This window comes from Pseudophryne corroboree, chromosome 7, assembly GCF_028390025.1.
Source record: "Pseudophryne corroboree isolate aPseCor3 chromosome 7, aPseCor3.hap2, whole genome shotgun sequence".
NCBI lineage: Eukaryota > Metazoa > Chordata > Amphibia > Anura > Myobatrachidae > Pseudophryne > Pseudophryne corroboree.
This window is the reverse complement of record NC_086450.1, coordinates 445,154,914-445,179,167: the sequence shown is the minus strand read 5'-3', so window position 1 is coordinate 445,179,167 and position 24,254 is coordinate 445,154,914. Positions and strand designations below refer to the sequence as shown.

Here is a 24,254-nt window from a genome sequence, read left to right as displayed (position 1 = left end):
CCTGGCCAGACTTAAGGGGCCTACACACTGGGCGATATCTTGAAAGACATGAACGACATCGTAAATCGTTCATATCTTTCAGTGTGGATGCATCAGCGATGAACGATGTGCGTGCCCACAATCGTTCATCGTTGATTACATGCCAGTCAATTTGGACGATATAGATGTATGTACTCTCATATCGTATAATTTGACCATCGTTATCGTCCAGTGTGCAGTGAAAATCAACCATCGATAAGATCGTTAGTCGAAAACGTCGCCCAGTGTGTAGTCCCCTTTAAGCACTAGCATACTAAGGCCAGCGATTACCTGCATTCGTTAATGTAATTAGTGTGTAACCAACCTTTCCAGCCTCTGTCCTAAGTGATCTTTGGTGATCGTTTTGTTAGTGAAAAATTACCCAAAAAAATCACTTTGCACCATTTGTGACCACCATAAGAGGAGTGGGAGACAGAATCAAAGCGCTGAATGCGGAATTACTTGCTGTGATGGGAACTTGTCTTCCCCATTCACTGTTACGGGACACTGCCTGAGTGAATCAGGATTTCCCGTACCAGTTTCCTGGTCAGAAAGTGGCTTAAATCCCCTGACCGGTACTGTCTGTACTATGAATATACTTTGTAGCAAGCTTTTGCAGCTTTGTGCATCAAATACAGTAGTTATAAGATAAACTACACATGATCTGAAGGTAGTAATACATTACCTGCTAATCCATGTTCTGCAGTTGTGTGTGTGTGTGCCGCTCTTTACAAATTTATTATCCAGCAAAATATGTCTGTTGACTTGTGTAACTGTAACTTGCGATGATGTTGTGCTCCACCTTCAAAAATAAAAACACTGCTTATATAATACTGTGTGTGTATATTTTGCAATAAATGACAGCTCAGACCTGTTGTGATTGCTGGTATTTTCCTTTAAACCCCCGGCATGACTGGGAAACCGCCGATAAGTCTGTTGTAAAACATTAGTGGGTCCAGAGTGAAGATCACACTAACGGGACTCCACCTTCTTTGCAGAGCAGAGGGCGGGACCTTGTACTTTAGGTAGAATGCGTCATCGGTTTTTAAGTGACGCAAACCGGATTCCACTAGTACAAACGGAGAAGGTTACTAACATTTTTTAATAAAAAAATGTAATAGGATGTTTGTCATCATTTATGGTATAACACTGACATGTTATGCAGCGTTGTACAAAGACCCTATTCTTTCATATTGGCCCAGCCTCTAGTGAAGCTTCATTTCACACCCACAGGACAATTCCTACAGTTTGATGACGGCACAGACCGTTTCTCCTGCCAGCCAGTAAATGGGTTCTCCGTCTAATGAATATTTATTCCTAACCAGAAATTGTCTCCTCATATTACGCATTTACGCATGAGCCCCTGCCATATTTTCCTTCCAAATTCATTAGTTGCCTACATTGCCTGCAAAGATGTACCGCTACCAAGTACATCTCAACTTTGCATCACTCAGATGACAAACAAATTTCTCTATATAAATGCTTCTCCTTGTTTAACCAATAAACGGTTTTTCAGACATCAACTTCAAAGCTGTAGCTGAATGTCACAGTGGCTGCTGGAGGATCCAAGTGCTCGCAACCATCCCAAAGATGGATTTATTCAGCTGGAGTTTCCGGAACGATAGGATATGCTTTCGATTTCTCAAAGCCAAACTAATCAAGAACCTATATTTATAAGGATGCTGTTATTTAACATGTCTTGCAGAGTCTGTTCAGCAGTGGAACCAATTAATGGATAATAAATGTGATAACTAAAAAAAGACTCAGAAAATACTTCCATATGTTAATTATATTTTAAATCATGCTTTATACCTGTTATGTATGTTGAGGTTGCTAAAGGTTTGTTGTCTGATCAGTAGACCGAAGATTACTGTAGATAAAGCAGCAACTGACTTATAAAGACAAATGAACACTACTAAATGATCAATAAATTACATATTATCTGTATGTGTAAATGTGCCCATTTATCAGTCTTGCACATACTTTACATGTGCTAACCCACATTCTGGATTTTTGGAACTGAACCTGAAAAAACCAGCCTGTCTGTCTCTTTAAACACCTGCTTAATACTTTAGAAGCACCCATATCTGTCTGTGGGGTGGTGTGATGAAGTTTATGGTGGGTATTCAATTGTAGTTGGAACTGCCGTCTTGTCGGAAAGACGTCAGTTTCTGACTTTTTTAGGTCGGAAACTGTTCCGACCTATTCAATCCCCCTGCCGTTTTAACGACAAGTCGGAAATTCCGACTTTTCGGAAAACACGTGGATCGGCGGAATAGCCGCGGATCCACGTGTTTTGTTGGAATCGCGTCCAAATGCTTCAGGTTTTAGCCACATTTCCGACAATGTCAATCTGACTTTAAAAAAAAAGTCGGATTGGCATTATTAGGAACGGCTGGATTTGGCTGCTCATTGAATACTGAGAAGTTGGATACTTTCCGTTGGAAAGGATCCGACCTCAATTGAATATACCCCTAAATATGTGATGCAGACACGGGTATAGCAGTGCAGTACAATTACAATTTTGACAAATGAATGGAACGACTGGTCATCCTACCTCTATGTCTGTCTGCTTTTACCCAGTTTTGTTCTATTACTGTTGTTCTAATTGTAAAGCGCAACGGAATATGCTGCGTTATATAAGAAACTGTAAATAAAATAAGTTATAAGAGACCAAAGGGAAAGGAGTGTCCCTGATACAACCGATGTTACCTCTTGGCTATCAGAGGGGGTAAGTCCTACGCTCCTGACACTCTACCAGTTACTCGGGCGGCCTCGGGCTTGTCTGGTCTCTATTCATGTACCACCGTTCTCAGCCGTTACACGGGCTCATGTCTCTCTGCATCTGAATGAGTTATATCATGAGTTACGCAGGCTGACATGCACCTGTTTCACATGGCTATCCCCAATCCCTGCTAGAGTCATAGGGTACTGGGAAGGAAAGGCTTAGTGCCAAATCCAAGTTCAACCCAAATGTGAGGGCTTGTGCTCAAAGATGAGTAGTTATCATTCTCCAGGTCTTAGCCTGAGACCTAAATCAGGTTGGAGTGGAAGTTTAGTCCTGGTCGCCAGAGGGGACATTTAGAGCCTCTGACCCTGCCACAACAAACAAACATTCATGCCACGTCACTCAGGGGGTGTCACATCTTCCAATGGCACCCCTAATTACACTGGTACATGTGCACATATACATGTTCAGACCTACACCAAATCCCATTGAAGCTTTTGACTACTCCTGAATCCTTAAATCTCATTTAAATCTCTCTCCCTGCAAACCACCATGTCATATCTGCCTATGGGAGCAATTTCAGCTGCATTCCCATGCACAGCCAGTATTTAGCTAGACCTCCAGTTACACCAAGAAAGCAGCAGCAATGTTTGTTTTCTCCGGCAGGGTCCACAGGTTATCCACAGGATAACAATGGGATATGATGGAGCGACAGCGGATTGGCACCAATCGATCAAAGTGTTCCGGCCTCACAGGTGCAACAGGCCCGTCCATATATCCCGCTCACTGGCTCGGGCAAGTCAGTTTTTTGTTTGAGCCGCACCAAACAAAAGCAGCCCTAAGCTTTTTTATTTTAGTTTTATACTCTTACTAGTTTTTTGAGTGATCTTTCTAAACAGCGTCTTATACGTACATTTGTCTCTCTCCTTGTCTTACTTTTGTAACTGCTCTATTTGTTGTTTTCTTTGATCTTTAATTGTTTGTTGCCAAATTCAGTAGTACACGATTCGCAAATTGAACATTCTGTTGTATGGTTATTGTATTATGTAAAATTTGCTGGTTATTCAATTCAGTCATCTTTCTTGGATATCTCCTGTACTGTGTACAATTGCTCTTGGTTTTATGTTTGTTCAAATCTAATAAAAACCATTATATAAAAAAAAAAAAAAGAGTCGCTCCAACAACTCTCCGCCGGGTCGCGACAACGCTTACCCACGAGTACAGTGCTATTTCAGCGGGCGTCTGTGTCGTATATTCTAGCAGGTCCATCAGACTTTACCAGGCTGTGGCTGGAGCACGGTGAGAAGGTAAGGCATCGGTTCCGCTTAGCTACATGGAATATGGACACAGCCGCACTGTTTTGGGAGGAGACTACCAAACACTAGCTGACACGGCTGCCACCCCGGGTGCACCAGCACTAGGCCTTAGGGATCATAGGCTCCAGGAATAGCATAAGGCCGCGATCCCTAGGGCTGATGTCAGCAGGGGGAGTCGGACGCTCTCCTGGTCGCCCCTCCCCCCGGTTCATGACCAGTTTCCTCCGAGTCTCCCACCATGAATGGTTTCCTCGCTTCCTTCCCAGACGCTGCCATGAGGGGACCCGGTCGCATCATGGGCTGTGTGACCGGTGCATCTGTGTTCACTGAGCGTCTGTGTTCACTATAGGTTCATGGAGCGGCAGTGTACACTAGTCACGTCTAGATCCTCTCAGCATTCGCTAATGTATTGATCGATCCCGGAAGCGAGGTGAGTCTCCCTCACTCTACTGAGTACGGGCTATACAACACTAAATCTCTGTCTACCTTTCTCTAACGTCCTAGTGGGTGCTGGGGACTCCGTAAGGACCATGGGGAATAGACGGGCTCCGCAGGAGACAGGGCACTTTAAGAAAGAATTTGGATACTGGTGTGCTCTGTCTCCTCCCTCTGTCCCTCCTCCAGACCTCAGTTTGAATCTGTGCCCGGACGAGCTGGGTGCTACTTAGTGAGCTCTCCTGAGCTTGCTATAAGAAAGTATTTTGTTAGGTTTTTTTATTTTCAGGGAGCTCTGCTGGCAACAGACTCTCTGCAGCGTGGGACTGAGGGGAGATAAGCAGCCCTACTCACTGAAGATAGGTCCTGCTTCTTAGGCTACTGGACACCATTAGCTCCAGAGGGATCGTACACAGGATCTCACCCTTTGTCGTCCGATCCCTGAGCCGCGCCGCCGTCTCCCTCGCAGAGCCGGAAGACAGAAGCCGGTGAATGAAGCAAGAAGACTTCGAAATCGGCGGCAGAAGACTCCTGTCTTCACTGAGGTAGCGCACAGCACTGCAGCTGTGCGCCATTGCTCCCACATTAAACCCACATACTCCGGTCACTGTAGGGTGCAGGGCGCAGGGGGGGGGCGCCCTGGGCAGCAATTAGAGACCTCTTGGCAAAAGTTGGGCATATATACAGTTGGGCACTGTATATATTCATGAGCCCCTGCCATAATTTTACACAGAAATGCGGGACAGAAGCACGCCGCTGAGGGGGCGGGGCTTCTTCCTCAGCACTCACCAGCGCCATTTTCTCTCCACAGCTCTGCTGAGAGGAAGCTCCCCAGGCTCTCCCCTGCAGAAACACGGTAGAAGAGGGTAAAAAGAGAGGGGGGGGGGGGGGGGCACATAAATTAGGCGCAAAAACATTATATACAGCAGCTATTGGGTTAACACTAAGTTACTGTGTGATTCCTGGGACATATAGCGCTGGGGTGTGTGCTGGCATACTCTCTCTCTGTCTCTCCAAAAGGCCTTGTGGGGGAACTGTCTTCAAAAAGAGCATCCCCTGTGTGTGTGTGGTGTGTCGGTACGCTTGTGTCGACATGTTTGACAAGGAAGGCTATGTGGAAGCAGAGCGGGAGCAAATGAATGTGGGGTCGCCGACAGCGCCGACACCTGATTGGATGGATATGTGGAAGGTTTTAAATGATAATGTTAATTCCTTGCATAAAAGGTTGGATAAAGCTGAAACCTTAGGACAGTCGGGGTCTCAGCCCATGCCTGATCCTATGTCGCAGAGGCCGTCAGGGTCTCAGAAGCGCCCACTATCCCAAATTGTTGACACAGATATCGACACGGATTCTGACTCCAGTGTCGATGGCGATGATGCAAAGTTACAGCCTAAATTGGCTAAAGCCATCCGTTATATGATTATAGCAATAAAGGATGTGTTGCACATCACAGAGGAAACCCCAGTCCCTGACAAGAGGGTTCATATGTATGGGGAAAAGAGGCAAGAAGTAACCTTTCCCCCCTCACATGAACTAAATGAGTTATGTGAAAAGGCTTGGGAATCTCCAGATAAAAAACTGCAGATTTCCAAACGGATGCTAATGGCGTATCCTTTCCCGCCAACGGACAGGTTACGCTGGGAATCCTCCGCTAGGGTGGACAAAGCTCTAACACGCTTATCCAAGAGGGTAGCCCTGCCGTCACAGGATACGGCCACCCTAAAAGATGCTGCGGATAGAAAGCAAGAGGGTACCCTGAAGTCCATTTATATACATTCAGGTACCTTACTAAGGCCGGCAATTGCGTCGGCATGGGTGTGTAGTGCTGTAGCAGCATGGACGGATACCTTATCTGAGGAACTTGATACCTTGGACAAGGATACTATATTAATGACCCTGGGGCATATAAAAGACGCTGTCCTATATATGAGAGATGCTCAAAGAGCCTTCTGGGCTCTAGAATAAATGCAATGTCGATTTCTGCCAGAAGGGTCCTGTGGACTCGGCAATGGACAGGCGATGCCGACTCAAAAAGGCACATGGAGGTTTTACCTTACAAGGGTGAGGAGTTGTTTGGGGAAGGTCTCTCGGACCTGGTCTCCACAGCTACTGCTGGAAAGTCAATTTTTTTTGCCATATGTTCCCTCACAGCCTAAGAAAGCACCGTATTACCAAATGCAGTCCTTTCGATCACAAAAAGGCAAGAAAGTCCGAGGTGCGTCCTTTCTTGGCAGAGGAAAGAAGCTGCACAACACAGCTAGTTCCCAGGAACAGAAGTCCTCCCCGGCTTCCACTAAATCCACCGCATGACGCTGGGGCTCCACAGGCGGAGCTAGGCCCGGTGGGGGCGCGTCTCCGAAATTTCAGCCACAAGTGGGTTCACTCCCAGGTGGATCCCTGGGCGATAGAGATTGTGTCTCAGGGATACAAGCTGGAATTCGAAGAGATGCCCCCTCACCGATACCTCAAATCGGCCCTGCCAGCTTCCCCCTTAGGGAAGGAAATAGTGTTAGCTGCAATTCACAAATTGTATCTTCAGCAGGTGGTGGTCAAGGTACCCCTCCTTCAACAAGGAAAGGGTTATTATTCGACCATGTTTGTGGTACCGAAACCGGACGGTTCGGTCAGACCCATATTAAATTTAAAATCCCTGAACATATACCTGAAAAGGTTCAAGTTCAAGATGGAATCGCTCAGAGCGGTCATCGCAAGCCTGGAAGGGGGGGATTTTATGGTGTCTCTGGACATAAAGGATGCATACCTTCATGTCCCCATTTATCCACCTCATCAGGCGTACCTCAGATTTGTGGTACAGGGTTGTCATTACCAATTCCAGACGTTGCCGTTTGGTCTCTCCACGGCACCGAGAATATTTACCAAGGTAATGGCGGAAATGATGGTGCTCCTGCGAAAGCAAGGGGTCACAATTATCCCATACTTGGACGATCTCCTCATAAAGGCGAGGTCCAGAGAGCAGTTGCTGATCAGCGTAGCACGCTCTCGGGAAGTGTTACAACAGCACGGCTGGATTCTAAATATTCCAAAGTCGCAGTTGATTCCTACGACTCGTCTGCCCTTCCTGTGCATGATTCTGGACACAGACCAGAAGAGGGTCTATCTCCCGATGGAGAAGGCTCAGGAGCTCATGACACTGGTCAGAGACCTATTAAAACCAAAACAGGTGTCGTGCATCACTGCACGCGAGTCCTGGGAAAGATGGTGGCATCATACGAGGCCATTCCCTTCGGCAGGTTCCATGTGAAGACCTTTCAATGGGATCTGTTGGACAAGTGGTCCGGATCACATCTACAGATGCATCGGCTGATCACCCTATCCCCCAGGGCCAGGGTGTCTCTCCTGTGGTGGCTGCAGAGTGCTCACCTTCTCGAGGGCCGCAGATTCGGCATTCAGGACTGGGTCCTGGTGACCACGGATGCAAGCCTCCGAGGGTAGGGGGCAGTCACACAGGGATGAAATTTCCAAGGTCTGTGGTCAAGTCAGGAGACTTGCCTTCACATCAATATCCTGGAACTAAGGGCCATATACAACGCCCTAAGTCAAGCGGAGACCCTGCTTCGCGACCAATCGGTGCTGATTCAGTCAGACATCACCGCAGTGGCTCATGTAAACCGCCAAGGCGGCACAAGGAGCAGGGTGGCGATGGCGGAAGCCACCAGAATTCTTCGCTGGGCGGAGAATCACGTGAGAGCACTGTCAGCAGTGTTCATTCCGGGTGTGGACAACTGGGAAGCAGACTTCCTCAGCAGGCACGACCTCCACCCGGGAGAGTGGGGACTTCATCAAGAAGTCTTCATGCAGATTGCAAGGCGGTGGGAACTGCCACAGGTGGACATGATGGCATCCCGCCTCAACAAAAAGCTACAGAGATATTGCGCCAGGTCAAGAGACCCTCAGGCGATAGCTGTAGACGCACTAGTGACACCGTGGGTGTTCCAGTCGGTTTATGTATTTCCTCCTCTTCCTCTCATACTAAAGGTGCTGAGAATCATAAGAAAAAGAGGAGTGAAAACAATACTCATTGTTCCGGATTGGCCAAGAAGGACTTGGTATCCGGATCTGCAAGAAATGCTCACAAAGGACCCATGGCCTCTGCCTCTAAGACAGGACTTGTTGCAACAGGGGCCCTGTCTGTTCCAAGACTTACCGCGGCTGCGTTTGACGGCATGGCGGTTGAACGCCGGATCCTAGCAGAAAAAGGCATTCCGGATGAGGTTATTCCTACGCTGATTAAGGCTAGGAAGGATGTGACGGCTAACATTATCACCGTATATGGCGAAAATATGTTGCTTGGTGTGAGGCCAGGAATGCCCCTACGGAGGAGTTCCAGCTGGGCCGTTTTCTTCACTTCCTACAGTCGGGAGTGACTTTGGGCCTGAAACTGGGTTCCATTAAGGTCCAGATTTCGGCTCTATCCATTTTCTTTCAAAAAGAACTGGCTTCTCTTCCTGAAGTCCAGACGTTTGTAAAGGGAGTGCTGCATATTCAGCCCCCTTTTGTGCCTCCAGTGGCGCCTTGGGATCTTAACGTGGTGTTGAGTTTCCTGAAGTCACACTGGTTTGAACCACTCAAAAGCGTGGAGTTAAAATTTCTCACGTGGAAGGTGCTCATGCTATTGGCCTTGGCTTCAGCTAGGCGTGTGTCAGAATTAGCGGCTTTGTCACATAAAAGCCCCTATCTGGTTATCCATATGGACAGGGCAGAATTGCGGACCCGTCCACAATTTCTGCCAAAAGTGGTGTCATCCTTTCATATGAACCAACCTATTGTGGTGCCTGTGGCTACTCGTGACTTGGAGGATTCCGAGTTACTAGATGTAGTCAGGGCTTTGAAGGTTTATGGAATCAGGAAAACTGAGTCGCTGTTTATCCTGTATACATCCAACAAGCTGGGTGCTCCTGCTTCAAAGCAAACTATTGCTCGCTGGATCTGTAACACGATTCAGCAGGCTCATTCTGCGGCTGGATTGCCGCTTCCAAAATCAGTAAAAGCCCTCTCCACAAGGAAGGTGGGCTCTTCTTGGGCGGCTGCCCGAGGGGTCTCGGCATTACAGCTTTGCCGAGCGGCTACTTGGTCAGGTTCAAACACTTTTGCACAGTTCTACAAGTTTGATACCCTGGCTGAGGAGGACCTTGTGTTTGCTCATTCGGTGCTGCAGAGTCATCCGCACTCTCCCGCCCGTTTGGGAGCTTTGGTATAATCCCCATGGTCCTTACGGAGTCCCCAGCATCCACTAGGACGTTAGAGAAAATAAGATTTTACTTACCGGTAAATCTATTTCTCGTAGTCCGTAGTGGATGCTGGGCGCCCGTCCCAAGTGCGGACTTCTTCTGCAATACTTGTATATAGTTATTGCTTAAATAAGGGTTATGTTTGGTTGCATCAGGGTTGATCTGATGCTCCTTTGTTGTTCATACTGTTAACTGGGTAAGTTTATCACGAGTTATATGGTGTGATTGGTGTGACTGGTATGAGTCTTGCCCTGGATTCCAAAATCCTTTCCTTGTACTGTCAGCTCTTCCGGGCACAGTTTCTCTAACTGAGGTCTGGAGGAGGGACATAGAGGGAGGAGCCAGAGCACACCAGTATCCAAATTCTTTCTTAAAGTGCCCTGTCTCCTGCGGAGCCCGTCTATTCCCCATGGTCCTTACGGAGTCCCCAGCATCCACTACGGACTACGAGAAATAGATTTACCGGTAAGTAAAATCTTATTTTTGAGTACGAATAGTTAGATAAGTGCCTATTGCCTATGAGTCTGTATACATTTACTGTTGTTTCTTTCGCAATGCGTCTGAATACGTTAGATCTGTTTGAACATGATCTGTAATATGTTCTCCTACATACTCAAAAATGTGTTTGTAGTTGATGATGTGCTCATATTGCTTATTATACTGATGTATAACATGTGACTGACTGCTATTGTGATTGCTGACTTTACTATATTTCTGTCAGTTGGTTTTCTGATCCTCAATGCTGGTGCATGGGTGGGGTCAGATTGTATGTCACTTTAGAAAGTTTAAAGTGATTACATTTACAAATTGTGTAGTACACTGTGAAAGTGCTGATTATTTATCATGTCTAAGAGCAGCAAAGGTGAGGAAGGTACACTCACAGCAACACCAACACTCATATCATGTTTGTCTTGCAAAACTGTATTATCCTCTCAGGATCTGGTTCAGGATGGTTTGTGTGCAAATTGTTTTAGTTTTCAGCAAAATACAAAGCAGATCCCTGTACAAAGGGGGTCATTCCGAGTTGTTCGCTCGCATGTCCTATAGCATTGTTCCATCAGTGTTATCTCAGGTTCGCTATCCTCCAACAGCATTTTCAGTTCCAGGCTCTACCGTTTGGGTTGGCCACAGCCCCCAGAGTATTTACCAAGATTATGGTGGTTATGGCAGCTTATCTCTGCCAGCAGGGGATAAGAATTTTCCCATACCTCGATGATCTTTTAATCCTGGCACAGTCACAGGAATTGCTCCTATGTCATCTCCAACAGACAATAACATTTCTGCAGAGACATGGGTGGCTCATTAATTGGGCAAAATCGTCTCTAGTTCCGTCACAACGGATGACTCACTTGGGGGCTGTACTGAATTAAAGTCTGCAGAGAGTAATTTTACCTCGGAACAAAATATTCAAGGTGCAGTCAAGGATTCAGGACTTGCTACACAGTCAAACGGTATCCATTCACGCAGCAATGCAAGCGATGGGTTTGATGGTGTCAACATTCGACATGGTGGAATATGCACAATTCCACTCAAGACTTCTGCAGTGTCTGATTCTTGCCAAATGAAATGGATTACATCAGACGATAAAGGAACAGACTATGGTACTTTCGGTTAGCCTGGTGGCTACAGACATCCCATCTGGACAAGGGGAGACCCTTTTGGATATCAGATTGGGAGATTCTGGCTACAGATGCCAGTCTTCAGGGCTGGGGAGCAGTGTCCGGAAGATTGTGTTTCCAGAGGTAATGGACCAAAGAAGTTGCCTGCCAATAAATGTGTTGGTACTTCGGGCCATATACATGGCACTGATTCAGGCAAAGGACATTCTTCAAGGATAACCAGTCCAGACCCGCTCGGACAATACGACGGCAGTAGCGTACCTCAACTATCAAGGAGGAACTCGCAGCCAAAAAGCAATGGAGGAGGTAAGTCACATACTAAAGTGGGCAGAACTTCATCATCCAGCCTTGTCTGCAATGTTCAGGCAGGAATGGATAAGGGTTTGAAGGTGGCTTCCTTGAGAGTGCAAGTATCGGCATTGACTGTGTGGTTCCAAAAGAAAATTGCCAATTTACAGGATGTGCGTACTTTTTTCCAGGGAATGCTGCGCATTCAACCTCCGTTTGTTCCGCCTACGGTGCCGTGGGACTTATGTTTAGTCCTGAGAGCTCTTCAAGTTGCCCCATTTGAACCACTGAATAAAGTGGATCTTAAATGGTTGACAGCTAAAGTGCTCTTTCTACTGACTATGGCATCAGCTAGAAGAGTATCAGATTTAGGGGCGCTGTCATGTCATTCCCCATTTCTGATTTTTTATCCAGATAGAGCAGTTCTCAGAACTAGATCTGGGTATCTTCCTAAGGTGGTGTCTAAATTCCATCTTAATTAAGAAATTGTAGTCCTGGCTTTTCAGGTACCGGGACTTTCTGCGGGAGATGCATCGCTGGACGTAGTCCGTGCATTATGGATCGACGTGGATCGTACCAGTGCCATCAGAAAGACAGATTCTCTCTTCATTCTCTACGGATTTCAGAAGAGAGGATGGCCTGCTACTAAACAGATGCTGGCAAGATGTCTTCGAATGACGATTTCAGAAGCATATTCTCGAGCTGATCTCCCTGTTCCGGCTAATGTCTCTGCTTACTGTACGCGTAAGGTAGGTTCTTCATGGGCAGCACAACATGGTGCTTCAGCAGAACAGATATGTAAGGCAGCCACATGGTCTTCCATTAACACATTCATTAGATATTATGCCTTGGATACCTTTGCCTCTCATGACGCTGAATTCGGGCGAAGTGTTCTCCTGTCCAATCAGGAGAGTCCCCACCACTAAATTGCTTTGGGAAATCCCATTGTTATCCTGTGGACCCTGCCGGAGAAATATACGTTATGGTAAGAACTTACCGTTGATAACGGTATTTCTCCTAAGTCCACAGGGATCCACCCTAAGTCCACCCTGACGCACCTGATTTGAGGATCCTTCTACTCACTAACCTCTTCCTTCTTGTACGGAAGGATGTGCATGCGTGTTCTTCTCGCCTGATTAGGGCTCTACATGATGCTCCTGCTTTGTGCTTTGGAATACAACTGATTTGCCTGAGCCAGTGGGCGGGGATATATGGACGGGTCCATTGCATCCTGGGAGGCCGGAAAGCTTTGATCGATTGGTGCCAATTCGCTGTTGCTCCATCATATCCCATTGTTATCCTGTGGACTTAGGAGAAATACCGTTATCAACGGTAAGTTCTTACCATAACGTATATTTTAGCCGCCTTGGTTACCTGTGTACTGCATTAGGAGATGGTGAATGTTGCTCTTAGACGATCCACAGTAATTAGATAGACCGTCATTAGATCGACATGCATTAGGTCAAAAGGTCGATATGGAAAAGGTCGACACAAGTTTTTTGGGGCGTCATTTTGAATGTTTCATCATATGTGACCACAATGATTGCAAAAGTATATGATCGCCACGTTTCGGGCGAGATGCCTCGCTCCACTGCCATGGGTTACTATTCCCATTCGTAGTCCATGTGGATGGTAATTGAAGCAAAAGTTTAAAAATATGTGAAAACCCCCAAAAAACTTGTGCAGACTATTGTCATATTGACCTTTTGTCATAGTGACGCTGTCTGTACATTGGAACCCCTTGGTTACACACTATGATAATATCAGTGTGCTTGTATTACATACTGGTATGGATATGATGTCTACACACAGACACCAAACTCCTAGCTGTCAATGTTTTTGGCAGTGCCAATAAAACCGGTGCAATATTCTAGACAGGCCTGTAACTAACCAGCCAGCTGTGACCTTCCTCTGTAACCTACAAAACAGTTCAAAGATCAGGTTAATTATTCCCGTACATAACTTACAGCGTGCTGTGCACATTATACTTTGCAGTATTTCAGAGATAACTTTGATGAGACTGATAAAGCTAAATATTTATCTTACTTAAAACCCTTTAAGAGGTCTAAGAACACTGTACGCTATTGACGTATGGAATACCATAAGGGTACGCACGTTGCGTAACAATCGCTTAGCCGTAGTCGAGACGCTCAAGCGTCACGTTCGCTCACGGCCAAGAGATCACAGACAGGCACGCTATTGGCTGCCGACTAACGTAATGGTTCGCTATAGCGTAGCGAACGCTCGGGACCACGAGGAGATCACCAGCGGCGCTAACGCTCACAATGTTAAACCTTTATATGTAAACCATGAACAATGTATTATACAGGAAAACCTTAGTGTAGTGATAGAGTGTAGATGCAACACAGTGTAACCTTATTAACTTAAAAGCTGTTCGAGCGTCACCGACGCACTGAGAATACTTAACACTATAAGAAATACACAAATACTGGGCTTAGGGTCTAACGCCTTATATGAATGTTATACTTGAAAAAGAATAATACAATACAAGTCATACACTACAATATAACATAGACTAACTAACCAGATAACTACACAGGAAATACAATACAATTATGTTTAAGGAAAAATGAGAGAGAAAGAGGAGGAGAGAGAGAGAGATAGAGAGATATGGCTCACAATAACAATAAAGACAATATGATTGCGGAGAAAACTTACGCACAAGGGGAACGATCGCATGCGCCTCGATATCCAGCTCCCGATTATCAGCAATGAGAACCGTTGAAGAGAGTGATTTGGATATCATCGGCTTGTCTATTTATGCCCCACACACAATACAATTCAATAGTCCCTACAATCTCATTGTTCATTGGACACAGGAATTCGTCTTCGCATTATAACAAAAGGTCATAGGTTGATTCATACAGGTGGGCTGAGACCATTTCCAACTGCTCAGGTGGGTGGAAAACTAGTTTTCCCGCCGCATGGATAAGTAAGTGCAAATAATAGTAAATGGACATAAACTTCTTATGTCCATAACTATTCGCACGAGCGATTAATCTGCTTCAAACCAACACCGGAATATTGCTAATTAAATACTCTTCCGATGGATACTAAACACCACTGTATGACCCATGTCTGACCCTTCGTATCAAACAAAGAGGGATCTCTCTGTCTATGAACATGCTACCTTAACTAAACTTTCAGAATCTATCAAGGGGACCATGATCTACAAAATACATTATATAGTTAAAATATGTAACGAACGAGTCGCCCGCTAGACGCACACAAACTTTACCGTAAATGCGCACACCGTGCGCCTGCGGGTGCCCGCAGCGGCGAGTATGCGCACGCACGGCAGGGCTCATGAACGTGCAACAGGCACTCGCATGAGGTGCAAATATGGCAGTGTGTAGTGTGATATTTTTCTGACTTTGACAGTCCACCCTTTGGCAGTCAACAATAACTGCCACTTCCTAAAACATTTCAAAAAGAGAAAAATATATGTCAAGTGTAAATACATTTCTATGGTTGGGTAGGGGAGGAGAGGGTAGGAAAAGGGTATGACCTAGTGAGATAGCAGAAGCATGTGTGTATGAATCCATGTTTGGGGGGTCATGTATCATCGTGCCGTACGTGTTTTAAATCAAGCTTCGAGGTATTGCGAAGTATACATTTGAATTCCTTCTTATCCCGCGGTACGGGTCTGTGGATGGGCTGTCAAACTTTACCGAGCTCTTTTCGGATTTTGGTTGCAACAAAATGGGGGAGCACATTTTAGTTGATGATACATGAATGGGGGAATATGTGATTGCTGATATCTGTGCCTGTATTCCCTATCGACTATGTGTGTCATTACCTGAAGGTTGTAGAGATGAAGATAAAGAACACTTATGGTAAATGCAGTGGTATTCTATGTCAGGTTAATGAACATTTGTCGGTTGAAGTCTTGTTCGGTGTCTGTTGAATGCAGTCTTCTTTGGGCTTTTGCCAAAAGGTGTGGGCAAAAAGCTTTGTCAATGTCCATAGACTTACAAAAGTGTTGGGCTAGCGTAATTTTAAAATTTCTAGGGAAACTGGGGGTCTATGGCATAGTTCATCAAATATCTGTGTATAAGGTTGTCAAAACTTCTTCTTTAATCCATCAGTTGTCTGTATACAGGATCATCAAATTCCTCGTCAAAAGTGGGTCTTTTTACCTTGGAAAAACCGGAAAAACAGGTGAAAGAAACGGACCGTATAATCGCATTTTCATCACATCATTGTTTCTACAGTTGGGTCATAAATCAAATCCATTGGAATTACAATTTCCTCACTCCTTAGACTCATTACCCTGGTACTACGTTTGCACTTCATTAAAGCCTGACCGCATCTAAATATCAAGCCAATCGATATGACAACACCTAAGATACATAGGAAAAACTTCCCTACATCCATTATGACTCCTTGAGCCCATTCTCCTAAACCAGAGAACCAATTTCGCGGGTTCAACCATGACACCCAACCAGTCAGCTCATTACCCACAGCAGCAAGGGTGAGATTGTGTCTCCTGCGAAATTCCCACTTTAATTGGAGAATATCATCCATCTTTTGGTCTATGACCTCGACCGGGTCCTCGGTACTATTCGTAATATAAGTGCAGCATTTCACGCCGTACTGCGTTGCCAGTGTGACACAATATCCACCTGTTACTGCCGTGAGATAATTAAGAACCATTCTATGCTGAACCAGTTCTGTTTTATAAGCTTGAAGCTCTCTTCCAGTATACCTAAACGTGTCATCATACATTTCTGTGATATTGTCTAACAAATTTGCAAGCGCAGATATGTATCTATAGTTCAGCACTCCTCTAGCGGTGCGAGTGAAATCTAGCGCAAGTAGAACCTGAATCCCGGTGGATTCATGGATCATGTCAGAGGCCGAATGCTCTGTCCTTTCTGTCAGTTGCCTTTTAACTACGTGCTCGTAGTGGGTGTGAGTATAAGGAGCTTGGGCACCACGGTGTATATCTTTCATTTTGGCATGTGATACAGTCATTACCTCAGGCAGTACTTTTCCAATATAACACAATCCTTCAGAGTTTGGGGCAAGCCACTTATACGCCTTCCTCCTGCATATGAAATATGCATCATCGGGGAGAACATATGGGACGGAGTAGGACATAACCATATTACACATCCTCCATGTGAAATCTCCTACCCCTAATTCTCCCATCTGTCTAGTACACGTATCAGTTTGTACGATATGTGCACAGTATCCTGGTGATACTTCTCCAACTCTCGTAATCCTACTTCCTAGGGTATACCTATATCGGAAAGATTTTTCTCTACTGGCTATGTGGCGTATAAGCTCTGTATCTGTCGGCATTCTATCTGCTCTATATGAAAAAGTCATGGTTTGGTTACTCCATGACACTTCCCAATTTCCCGGCTTTCGGGGATTGGTAATGTTAAAACATATTAGGGATCTATCCACATGATATTGGTGGAGCTTCAAACTAGGAGGACTGGAGATATTAAACCTCCTGTCCACCGGTCTCCCACCCTTTAGCTCAAGTACCTCCCCTACCGTTAAAGGAAATGGTACTAGTCCTGATTTGCTATGACCTTGAGGTACTTGAGAGCATACCCAACAATCTGTTTGATTTAACACACTACCCACTAAGGAGTGATAGTCACTCAAGGGATGCCGGTCCATGTGGATATTAAAACTAGATTGGCATTTCTTAATGCACCCATCCTCAACTACATTGTCACAGAGCCTACAGATACAGTTTTCTTCAGCTAACAATCCTTCACAATTCCTTCGATTGTCAATGCTATCGGACCGTTTTCTGATACTCGCCTTTACTTGTTGGTTAAGTTGTTTTTGGAAAACTACGCCTCCATCTTTGTCATCAGTACCCATTCCAGAACCTCTCTCGACCTCCATGGTACTCTCGCCGGAACAGACTGTTCTGGTCAACATCATAGTCAACAGGAAAATCCGGATCACAGTCTCTTGGGGCAAGTCCATCTTATAGGAGGAAACGGAGAAGAATGAGAAGGGGGAAAAAAATAATTGAGGGAGAGGGGATGGGAAGTGGAGAAAAACAATAAAAGGGAACAGGGAATCGACAACTGTTTTTGATCTTATGATTTTCAATGCTCAGGTGCCGCCTCAGTCCTCCTGGAACAGACACTCCAGTGATACAACTTCCTCTACCGTCTGTTCCTTATCACGGGACCTCTCTGGATCAGCAACCTTCTTACAGTGGGACGAATGAACCCAAGTCTCTCTCTCGGCAACCTTCAATGCTGTAGTGCTAGTCAATAAGACTTGGTATGGTCCTTCCCATCTGTCAATAAGGCAACCTGAGCGTAGAAAATTCCGTATCATTACATAATCCCCAGGTTCAATGTCATGACAATTACTATCTGGTAAATCAGGAATCACCAACTTCAAATTATCATTTTGGTTCCTTAACTGTTTACTCATGTTAACCAGGTACTTTACAGTCACTTCATTGTTACACTTCAAATCATCCTGAGGGTTAATCATAACATGCGGTTGTCGACCAAACAAGATTTCAAAGGGAGACAGATTAAGAGGGGACCTGGGAGTGGTTCTGATGCTGTACAGTACAATGGGTAAAGCTTCTGGCCATGTCAATCCTGTCTCTGCCATAACTTTGCTCAGTTTATTTTTAATAGTGCTGTTCACTCTTTCCACCTTCGCACTCGCCTGTGGACGGTATGGAGTGTGCAGCTTGCTATCAATTCCCATCAACTTACACATTCCTTGAAAGACATCACCTGTAAAATGGGTACCCCTATCACTTTCGATTATTCTAGGGATACCATATCTACATACAAATTCCTGCACAATTTTCTTAGCAGTGAACATAGCGGTATTTGTGGCTGCAGGAAATGCTTCGACCCAATTTGAGAATACATCTATACAAACAAGTACATATTTCAAATTTCGACAAGGGGGTAATTGTATAAAGTCAATCTGTATTACCTGAAAAGGGCCGCCTGTAGGTGGGATATGAGATGGTTCTGTTGGTATTGCCTTTCCGATATTCTTTCTCAAACAGGTAAGGCATGACATTGCTCTCTTACTCGCATGAGATGAAAATCCTGGGGCGCACCAATATGCTCTTACCAACTTGCACATTCCCTCCTTGCCCAGATGAGTCAGCCCGTGTGCTGCCTCAGCTAAACATGGAAGGTATGCTCTGGGGGCCACTGGTTTACCTTGTCCATCCGTCCAGAGTCCTGAGGACTCCTGGCCATATCCCTTTGCCTTCCAGACTGCCTTTTCCTGTGTGGAACACAAATTTTGCATTTCACACAACTTCTGTGTGTTGATGGTATTAAATACCATCAATTGTGTGGTGTCTGTCTGTCTGGGGGTACCAGCTGCTAACTTAGCTGCTTCGTCTGCTCGGCTGTTACCAAGTGATACTGGGTCCTGGCTATATGTGTGTGCTTTACACTTGATAACAGCCACTCTGTCGGGTTCCTGTATCGCTGTTAGAAGCCTTTTGATGTGGGCTGCATGCGCTACCGGTGTACCAGCTGCCGTCATGAAATTTCTGAGGCGCCATAGGGCTCCGAAATCATGGACTACCCCGAAGGCGTATCTAGAGTCGGTGTAGATATTGGCTGATTTGCCCTTAGCCAATTCACATGCTCTGGTTAGGGCGACCAGTTCAGCAACCTGGGCTGAGTGAGGTGGGCCTAGCGGTTCTGCTTCTATGGTGCCTTGGTCATCTACGACTGCGTATCCAGTACACAAGTCTCCCGAGTCTGACTGTCTGTGACAACTACCATCCGTGTAGAAGGTAAGATCTACATCTTCCAGTGGGTTGTCACTGATGTCAGGCCTTGCGGTAAAATTTTGGGTCAAATATTCCATACAATCATGTGTGTCCTCCTTTGTATTAAATCCTCCTTCCCCACCACTCTCATCCTCCATCCTTTGTGCCTGTCCAGGCACACCTGGGAGATATGTTGCAGGATTTAATGCACTGCATCTCCTTATGGTGATGTTTACGGGGGCCATTAGTGCCAATTCCCATCTTGTAAACCGCGCTGATGAGACGTGCCTGGTTTGGGCAGAATTTAACAAGGCTGACACTGCATGTGGTGTATGAATTGTGAGGTTGTGACCTAGCACTACATCTTCGCTTTTCGTTACTAGCAATGCTATCGCAGCAACGCTTCGCAAGCACGTGGGGAGGGATCGCGCTACCGTATCTAGCTGAGCGCTGTAGTATGCTACCGGCCTGCTGGCATCACCGTGCTTTTGGGTTAGGACGCCTGCCGTGCAACCAGCACTTTCTGTTCCATATAGCTCAAAGGGTTTTCCATAGTCTGGCATACCTAATGCTGGCACCTGCGTTAGGCACTGTTTAAGTCTCTCAAATGCCATCTCGGACTCGTCTGTATGCGAAATCCGATCAGGTTTGTTTGAGGAGACCATCTCCTGCAAAGGTAATGCTAGAATGGAAAATCCTGGGATCCAGTTACGGCAATACCCACACATTCCTAAAAACGTTCTGATCTGTTGCTGGGTTTGAGGCAGAGTCATGTCTCTAATTGCTTGAATTCTATCAGCGGTCAGGTGTCTCAGTCCTTGTGTTAGACAGTGTCCCAAATATTTTACTTTAGTTTGGCATAATTGTAACTTGTCTTTGGAAACCTTGTGTCCCGTGTCTGAAAGATGAAACAGGAGCTGTTTCGTATCCTTCAGGGATGCTTCCAATGAATCTGAACACAGTAGTAAATCATCCACGTACTGTATCAATATTGATCCACTCTCTGGTTGGAAAGACTGTAAACAATCATGCAAAGCCTGAGAAAATATACTTGGACTATCTATGAAACCTTGTGGTAATCGAGTCCAGGTGTATTGGACTCCTCTGTATGTAAATGCAAACAAATATTGGCTGTCAGGGTGCAGAGGTACCGAAAAGAAAGCGGAGCAGAGGCCAATAACAGTGAAAAATTTCGCAGTGGGAGGGATTTGCATAAGGATGACAGCTGGATTTGGCACTACGGGGAACTGACTCTCAACTATTTTGTTAATCCCCCTTAGATCCTGCACTAGCCTGTAACCCCTCCCCCCACTCTTTTTCACAGGGAAGATGGGACTATTGGCAGTGCTGGATGTTCTTACCAGAATGCCCTGTTGTAGCAAGCGCTCTATTACTGGGTAAACTCCTAACTCCACCTCTGGCTTCAGAGGGTACTGTGGGATTTTTGGAGCTATCCTACCATCTTTTACTTGTACAACTACCGGAGCTACGTTTGCCATTAATCCAGTGTCCTGTCCATCTTTAGTCCAAAGTGACTCTGGTATCTGGGATGTCATCTCTTCTATTTGGGATGGAATCTTATTTGTCATAATGGTATGTGTCATTAATTTTGATGGGGAGTCTAACATGTCTCGCACTTCCTGAGCGTGATTCTCAGGTATGTCCAAGAATACACCTTCAGGAGTACAATAAATGACGCACCCCATTTTACACAATAAGTCTCTTCCCAGGAGATTAGTCGGTGCCGATGCAGCCAGCAAAAAGGAATGCTTGGTATGTAAAGGCGCTATTGTAATCTCGGCTGGTTTGCTAACAGGGTAATGCTGGACTACTCCCGTTACTCCCATGGCTGGAATTGTCTTACCAGTGGTTCTCATGCCCACTGTCGAATTTATCACTGATTTGGCCGCCCCTGTATCTACAAGAAAGTTTAATGATTTACCAGCTACATTAATTGCAATTTCGGGTTCACTTCCAAGACTTGCAATCAATTTTACTGGCTGCAGATTACAGGTATGGCCACACCCCTATTGGGTATGGTGACCTCCCTGAATCCCGCTGGCAGCAACTACTTGTGAAGGGGTTAAATGGGAACTACCAGAGGCTTGCCAGTCTCTGTTCGGGGGGTATCTTTTTGTTTCCCCTGCATGTGGCTCATAACTCCGTTTCTGTGGACCCTGCTCCCAATGTCGTGTGTCGTGTCGTTGTCTAGGGGGTTGATAAGACTTTTGTATGTTTCTCGATTTACAGTCTCGTGCAAAGTGTCCCTCTCTATGACAAGAATAACAGGTTACCACATTTGACTTACCCACAGGGTTTGGTGATTTATACAAAGGCTGCCTTGTGGTCAGGGCCTGTATACTTACGGCCATTAACTTATCACCTTGTAATTCCCTGTGTCTGGTGATATTCCGATCGTGATCAACAGCTGCCTCTCTCAAAGTAGCCACCGACAGACCTCGCCAACATGGTTGCGTGGTCTGTACCCTTGTCTTTAATGCCTTTTTTAAGCCATCCATTAGTACAGACACTGCTACTTCTCGATGGTTTATGTTTGTTTTAATGTCCTCTATGCCTGTGTATTTAGCCATATCTAGTAATGCCCTGTGAAAATACTCTGCAGCTGTTTCTGACTCCTTTTGTTTAATGGAGAATATCTTGTTCCATTTAACTACAGCTGGGAAATACTCCTTTAACTGTAAACTTATCCTTTTTACATTGTCTTTGTTGTACACATCTGTAAGAGGTACATCCTGATCCAATCCACAGTCAGCTAAAAATTGAGCCGAGTCGACATTGGAGGGTAAACAAGCCCTCAGCAATACCTGCCAGACTTTGTTATTGGGCTCTAAAGTGTTCCCTAGGTCTCTGATGTATTTCTGGCTAGCAACTAAGTCTTTCCTAGGGTCAGGGAATTCAGACACTATGGTTCTTAATTCCATTCGGGAAAATGGGCTATACATGGCAATGTTCCTAATGGGAGTGACTCCTGTGGTGTCTGTTTTCCCATTTGGAACAGCTATCACCCTTACAGGATTAAGTCTAGCAACATCATTCTGTGTAGATTCTACAGCCTGTGGTGAAATGGTTTCAGCATAGTGTATGGTGCCGTACTTACCCGTAGATACGACCTCACCTGTCCCTCCGCTAGGGGCCTTTGTTACTAATCTTAAGGGTTGGGCCGTGCCTACTGTAGTTTCTGATATGGTGGCTGCTAGAGAGAGCGCCGATATTGTTGCCGATTCGTCCTCTTGATCACACTCCTGGGGAAAGTTCAAAACAGGGTACAACTTGCACGGGTTAATACTTGCATTGGTTAACTTATTAACATTTACACAGTTGCTAAGTGTTTGTTTGTTACACCCTAATGCGTCATTCTCCGCAACCAATTTCTCTCCTGATATGTATGGTGGCGGCGGGGCCGTGGCTATCAGTTTCCTGATAGGATTAGTTCCCGCCGCCTGAGCCAATCCTCTCTGTATTTCACCCTCCTGTTGCCATAACTGCAAATAATCATAATGTTTGATTCGTCTCTTTGTTGATTTAATGTGACATATCCTCCTCCTTAGATTTTGTAACACTTCTGGGCTAAAGCTGCCTACTCTTGGGAACTTCTCCCCGTCATGTACAGTCATTCTCTCCCATTCATCACATAAAACTTCTGTGTGTGAACCGTATTTTTCACACATTACGTACCTTGCCGACCCGATTGGTCGGTTCACTGAATCAACCCGAACCGAGGTTGATCGCCCCCTACCTGAACAATTGGCCCCCATACCTGTAGGCGTTGCTTTCTTCAGCCAACCCTTACAAAAACCAAAATGTTCAAGATAGGCTGACGGTGGCGGTTTACCGAGTACCCCACTCACTCGCCCACGCCGACCAATACGACCTACACACTGCCCTAGTGCTGGCGTACTCGACCCAGGGCCCCTATGAACCTTTGTTTACTGGAACATGTGAGTGTGATCCGCAGAGCATTAACCCTTTCCAGTAACTGTTGGTTGTTGGATAATTCCTGAGTGACCAGCGAACTTCCCTTTAGAAAATAAAAAATTACACAAATCACGTCAGAATGTACAAATAGTATTTATGACCCGTTTCATACACAAATGGTACTGGTCAGATTTAACTAATGCACACAATTACGTGCGGTACAATCGTTCAGCACATAAGCAACTAATCTTATGTGCAGAGCGACCAGTGGAATCGAAAATTTCGGCTGCGAATTCCTTCAGCATGAGCTTTAATGGCCTATATGGGTTCTGCACCAACCCCCTGGGTTGTGCTCTTTTCTCTATTTATAGCGGACTTCCTTGTCTGCTGTACCTGGACCTCCTGGTCTGTTCTGGACCTCCTGGTCTGTGCTACAGTGTGACCTCCTGGTCTGCTATACTCTAATGCTCAGATTCTATGTTTAACAAGGGATGCCTCCCTAGCCACCATGTACGTCACTTACATGCATGTACCCTGCGAGAACTCGACTTCTTGTGGTTCAACCTCAAAAATTGTATAAACTTATATATACAAAACACTCACTCATCACATGTACACTTTTGTTTCTATTTCTATTTCTGCGCAGAAATTTTCTTTCCTTTAGACCAGATGTGTTGTAAATTTGGAGAAGGATCTGTTAGTCTAAATTTCGGACACTAAAATAGACTTGCGCTATTTATCGCGTTGCCACCTTTTCGCCTGTTACAATAACACTAGTGTGTGATTTGAGTTACGTGGGCGTACCCGGGCGCTCCGTTGCGTAATATACGCTGCGTGCGTCGGCCTTTGAGTTGCGTACGCGAGTCTCACCCTTTGTTAGAGACACGTGTACGCAAAGC

At 45.5% G+C, this 24,254-nt stretch overlaps 1 protein-coding gene across 4 annotated transcripts in view; it reads left to right on the top strand.

The window, feature by feature from the left end:
* Nucleotides 1-24,254, top strand: part of LOC134945585 (hydroxyacylglutathione hydrolase, mitochondrial) — a 63,964-nt gene that overhangs the window by 21,604 nt on the left and 18,106 nt on the right. Inside the window, exon 10 of one of the 4 annotated variants that reach the window (XM_063934964.1) lies at nucleotides 1,535-1,933. The exons of the other annotated variants lie outside the window; for them this stretch is intronic. Within the exon in view, the coding sequence (XP_063791034.1) occupies nucleotides 1,535-1,555 (21 nt within the window). The 3' untranslated portion in view covers nucleotides 1,556-1,933. Of the gene's footprint in view, nucleotides 1-1,534; nucleotides 1,934-24,254 lie in introns of those variants that run through there. 4 annotated transcript variants of the gene reach the window in all.